The sequence below is a fragment of the Chionomys nivalis genome, chromosome 3 (assembly GCF_950005125.1).
Source record: "Chionomys nivalis chromosome 3, mChiNiv1.1, whole genome shotgun sequence".
Lineage (NCBI taxonomy): Eukaryota > Metazoa > Chordata > Mammalia > Rodentia > Cricetidae > Chionomys > Chionomys nivalis.
Window position 1 is genome coordinate 37,737,764 of NC_080088.1, and position 5,960 is coordinate 37,743,723.

Below are 5,960 nucleotides of genomic sequence, written 5' to 3' on the forward strand. Positions count from 1 at the left end.
ATGGACCCAACAGCCACCCTTCTTTATTTGGATTACTATGAAGCTGCAAGCACCGATCATCCTGTCATGGGGACTCTCTCCCACATCTCCTACACGTCTGTCTTTCTCCCTATCTTTTACACAGTCGTGTTCCTGACTGGAGTACTGGGGAATTTCACCCTCATGGTTGCACTGCATTTCAAACACGGCAACCGAAGATTAATCGACATCTTCATCATCAACCTGGCTGCTTCTGACTTCATTTTCCTTGTCACACTGCCGCTTTGGGTGGATAAGGAAGCCTCTCTGGGGCTGTGGAGGACTGGCTCTTTCCTGTGCAAAGGCAGCTCCTATGTGATCTCGGTGAACATGCACTGTAATGTCTTCTTGCTCACTTGCATGAGCATGGACCGCTACCTGGCCATCATGTGCCCAGCCTTGGCCAGAAGATTGAGAAGGCGAAACTGCGCATATGCAGTCTGCACCAGTGTCTGGATCATCTCATGCCTCCTGGGACTGCCCACGCTTCTGTCCAGGGAGCTCACTCACGTGGATGGGAAGCTGTACTGTGCAGAGAAGGAACCCACTCTGCTAAAACTGATGTGGGGTCTGGTGGCCTTAATTGTCACCTTTTTCGTCCCCCTACTGAGCATTTTGACCTGCTACTGTTGTATCACAAGGAGGCTGTGTGCTCATTACCAGCAGTCAGGAAAACACAGCAAAAAGCTGAGGAAGTCCATAAAGATCATCATTATTGTTGTGACCGCCTTCATCTTCTCCTGGTTGCCCTTCAATACTTTCAAGCTCCTGGCCATTGTCTCGAGGTTGCAGCCAGAACACCAGTTTTCCCTGGAGTCTTTTCAGATGGCTATGGAGGTGAGTGGGCCCTTGGCCTTTGCCAACAGCTGTGTCAACCCTTTCATTTACTATGCCTTTGACAGCTATATCCGTCGGGCCATTGTACATCGTCTGTGCCCTTGTCTGAAGAACTATGACTTTGGGAGCAGCTCTGAGACATCAGACAGTCACCTTTCCAAGGCCCTTTCCAACTTCATCCATGCTGAGGATTTTGTCAAGCGGAGGAAGAGGTCTGTGTCACTCTGAAGAAATTGGTGACATTTTCAATCATGGACACTCTTAGGAAGCTGGGTTTTGTCAGCAGTGGAGAAAGAGAAAAGCATTAAAGTTGAAATTTATATTGCTTCATAAATACAAGAAAGTGTTGATTTTTTTAAAGGTGCCCCTGAAGAGCTCTTGTGTTGTGGATATAACTAGGTCATATGCTGCATTTTCAGCTGACTGGTCTTACTTGGCAATTAAGCCAGCCAGGCAAATTACAAATTGTCCTTGAACTCTTAGGTTGATTTCTTCCTGTGTGTCAGTGCACCTTCAGGCCTTTCAAGACCATCCATCCCCACTGTTCATACCGGGCTATGTTTGGAAGAGACACTTTGATCTGCTAAGAAATGGAGTAGGACGCACGATAACAAAAAAGTATAGTTGCAATCTGTAACTCACAGTCCCTAAGTTACTGAGATGGACTCCGGTCCCTCTTAATCCTCTGTCTGGTGAGTTGTCTTCTCTTTCCAGCATTGGTTTTCATTTCAGGCCAATCTTGCCAGCTTTGGTCTGGCAGGAAAAGTTCATGAAGATAAAGACACGTTGCATTGTGCCTATGAACTGAGACTCACCTCATTACCTGATCTAAAATCTGTTAACAAGGTAGCGTGACGCAAGATTTTACCTTTACCTTGTAAGAAACACTGGTAACAATCCAGCTTATTATAATGCTATGGTAACTGCTTTTTAAGGTTTTAATATGCTGTTTGTCTTCATTGCCCTAGAATTTGACTTTGTTGTAATTACATGTTTTTAATTACCTGTCATCTAGTTATCAAATGAAAATGTTACTACTAATGTAATTGGAGCTTAGAGGCTTGGGCCCACCCCCATGCTGATTATCACTTGGGGTTCTAATTAAAATGTTAGCGCTGCACATTCTCTTAACAATTCTTTCACTTGGTGTATATAATTTAAAGATGACGTGGGATGCTCTGTATCCAGCCAAAGAAAAAGAACTGCAGCAAAAGTGGTACTAGCGTCTTACATATGCTTTCAGTACCGAAGGCCTTGCTGAGTCTCCTCTCCTAATGCAATACTTACTGAGTCCGCTTACATCCATATTTAATACCAAAAAAAAAAAAAACATGCAAAATTACTGACAACAAGAAAAGGCCACACCAGCAAGTAGGCTGTTGTAAGCTTGGGTTTGATTCCAGAAAAAGTGGGGTTTTAGACCCACTGTTGGCCTAAATGAATGGCCTTTTTATTCCTAAATGTTGAACTTAGAAATAAAAAAATGCAGATTGTTTTCAGAGACCATCTTTCATTTCCTCCCAAGCATCTTTCCCAGTAAGAGAAATCTCAAATATTGAACATGTTCTTATACCGAGTCTATTCGAAGCTGAAAGTATAGGTTTAGGCTCAGTAAAGTATTCAGTTTGTTATTCTATACACTGTCACCAAATAAAATATTAAATCATTTTTTAAAGTATTTTTATATTAAAATATTAATTCTAATGGCATTAATTTCAGTACCAAATATAATATCGGCTATTTAATAGATTGTTGTGTTCATAGAAAAAAGACTATGTAAACCATAGCAAATAAAGTTTTCTGGGAAACTTCAAAATTGAATTCAGAATAGTTGAACAGTTCTTCAAAGCTGATGCATGAGCAGAACACAGAACGAGGGAACACTTTTAATCATACAAAACAACACAACACCTTAATAATCCATGGGAGTTACTGCTCTTGAGAAATACTTCTAAAACATTAACCAACTGAGAAAGCCATTCGAAATGAGAAAGCCTGGGGTATTACTATAAACATAACTGTTCTGACAACCAATATCAGAACTGAATAAAAAACACACAATGCCAGGAATTTTTGGAAGATAAATCTGGCATCCTAACACATTACATCTTGCAGGCTACACCCAAGGTTAGTAAAACAAAATAACAGTAACAATCTGAAGCAATAGAGTAAGCTGCTTGTTTTCATTTACTTAAGCTCTTCTATGTCTTTAACAACCAAACTAAAAATATACCAATGTTCAAAGCATTTCTAAAGTAGTTCTCTTGAATTTATCCCAAAAGAAGCCCTCATTAAACCCTTGATAAAGTGTTGCTTGATCATCCATGATCAGTTTTCAGATAACTGTAATGAAGACAGGCACAGTCACAGGCATATCGAACTAACCTGATACGTCTTGAGCTTCGTGTCCTCTGTCCACTCTCACATGCCAAACCTCTTCTCTGCTGACCATAAAGTAATGCGGGGAAGCTATGCGCATGACTGAGAGAGTTCTATCTCTGGGGTCACAAGCTAATTTCTTTTTTTTTTTTTTTATGCGGAGAGCACAGTATGAGGTGGTGGGTGGAAGAAATCTTGCCCTGTGATTCATCTCCATCCCTCAAATCACTCTCCTTTCTCGCTGGCAATCTCAGAAGTGAGAAATGACTTGTCTGCTGTGTCTGGCCTCATAAAAGAGTGAGCCTTGGTTTTTCTCCAGAGCTCATTCACAAAAGTCAAGCAATGCTAAAATAGCTGTAACTTTATTTTTAAAAGCAAAGCCGCTGGTATAGCCTGCTAGCGGGACATTGGGCGCAGCCTTGTCAAAGGGGAAGAACCAGAGGGTCTTCAAACCACTGCCCTGTTTGCAGTCGCTAGCTATTTATTCCAAGTTCCTCTGTCGTCCATAAGTGTGGTTTGAGTTTCCTTCTGCAATGCCTCTGATCATTTGCTTGCTTTAAGCCAACATTTTACATAATTTTTTTTATTATAGGAAGTAATTGTGGCTAGAATTTATATAGAGGGAAGAGCCTTCCAATATTCTGTTTTTATTTTGCAGATGTTAAAAAAAAAATCTACCTTATAACTTTACAACAAGTTGCCCTTGTTGTTTCTGTTTATATTAGTAATTTCCATAATAGAACTGCATTTTACACTGAACTGATGAATTAGAATTGTGTCATAAAATATGACTACAGAGCTCCACCCCCCCAAAACCTTATTTTAAATGTCTAGTACACCAAACTATTAAAATAGTTCTTAGAATACAGTGACTTATCAGTTCCAATAAAAAGGTCTACTTATTATATATATTAAGTAAATAGTCATGAGTTTTCTAAGGCCAAAATGTACTTTAAATTTATCAAGGGACGTTTTTCACTTGGCCACAAGCGGTTAAGTTGAAAGGCAGTCCCGTTGGACAGGTGTCCATTCAGAAGAAAGGAGATACAGTGTTAGCCTTACTTCTGTGATTTATTGCATGTCTTTAGCTGACGTTACCAGTCTAACATTTCTTGGTTATTCTTGTTTCCAATTAAGAAAATTTAATAATTAGCTAGTCTCCTATCAGTGCCTTTAAAATTTGTCTTTATCAAAGTACTCCATGCTTATCAACAGTGATAGGAATTTAACACTTTATTAGTGCTTATCAATTCTTTTTGGAAAATAGTTTTATCTCATTGCTCATTCAAAGGAAAGTATAAAATGCTCTCCCTCGTGGTATATTTGTGATCTTTGTTCTATAAATGCATCCTTTTATTTGCTCTTGATTGTGTATAAGGCACGACTTGTAAGCTATTTGTACATGAAATAAAATTTTATGCATAAAAATAATACAGCACTAAAGACTACTTTTTAAAAACTTTTCTCTGCTAGTCCTCAGCAAACTCGGCTTTGTTCTGTCCCTTATAAAGTACAAACCTCTGCAATTCATGGCGATAGATTGTGAAATGCTCACATATCCTTGAGTTTGTCCATTCTGGAAGAACATAACTCCATAGAAACTTAGTGAAGTGTAAAATTTAGAATAACTGCCTGGATTATAGAAAATGAGCCCAAAGGGGGTAGTAGTCCTAAGTGGATGGCCTCACTCTAGCTAAATGATTCATTTCTCTTCTCAATATGTTTGTGGTTTGGGATTCCTTACAATCATATCACACACTAAACTAAACACAGTGTTAGGCACAAACAATGTGTTGTGATAGTTGTTAAATCTCCTTAATATATGTATGCTTATTAAAGCAGACACACTGCAATTACTCTATTGACAAAAACATGTTCTCACATATACATACTTAAGTATATAAACCTACAGTGCAATTATGACTAATAAGCATACATTAAATTTTGTTACTACGATTATCTTAGTGGCTTCTCAGAGTACATAAATCTTTCACCTTTTACCAATATTGTAGATAAATTGCTTGAGCTGAATGTAACTGTTCTCTATTTACTTGATTAAATATGGAATACAATGTGGATGTAAGACAAAGAAAAAGCATTGGGAAATGCAAAACAAAACCACATGTGTACATATATCAACACTTGCATGACAAGCACAAATGAATTAAAATGCTTTGATAACAGTTTAAACAAATAGCCTGCTCCTCAATCAATTTTATCATCTATATGTCTATTCTTTCCATAATCTATCTGGGATTTTATTAGACTATGGTATGTAAAAATGCCAAAGCACAACTCACCTATTCATGAAGTTTACCACAAAGTTATTTTTTTGTAATCAAAGAAGTACTGATACTCAAGAAGAGCCTGTTATATGTGTAAGAAGATTGCAAGTCAAATAAATTTCTTTCGTCTTTTATAATGCTGATGGAAAACACATGCTTACTTATTCTGTTCAGCAGCCATTGCTTATTGCTTCAGGTATTAGAGGGCTGACTGTAGTCACCTCCTGAGTTGTGGCCAATCTTTCAAGGAAGTGTTTACAGTGGCATGCCCAAGCGAAAATGCTCTGTTCTTAAAAGTTGTTTTAAACTCTATAGATTATTTTATGCACAAGAGGAATTCTGAACAGCTTTCCATTTATTTTCAAAAGACAAACTAAAGAGGTATGCGGTCAGGTTGCTGGGACATGCCTTTCATCCCAGCACTCGGGAGGTAGAGGCAGG

At 38.5% G+C, this 5,960-nt stretch overlaps 1 protein-coding gene across 1 annotated transcript; it reads left to right on the top strand.

Moving 5' to 3' along the window:
• Nucleotides 1-1,083, top strand: Gpr15 (G protein-coupled receptor 15). The gene has a single exon (XM_057765904.1). The coding sequence runs from the start codon at nucleotides 1-3 to the stop codon at nucleotides 1,081-1,083; it is 1,083 nt and encodes a 360-aa protein (XP_057621887.1).
• Nucleotides 1,084-5,960: the final 4,877 nt, after the last annotated feature.

Excerpts from the sequence above, each read along its gene's own strand:
- Gpr15 (XM_057765904.1), top strand. The coding sequence starts at position 1 with ATGGACCCAACAGCCACCCTTCTTTATTTGGATTACTATGAAGCTGCA.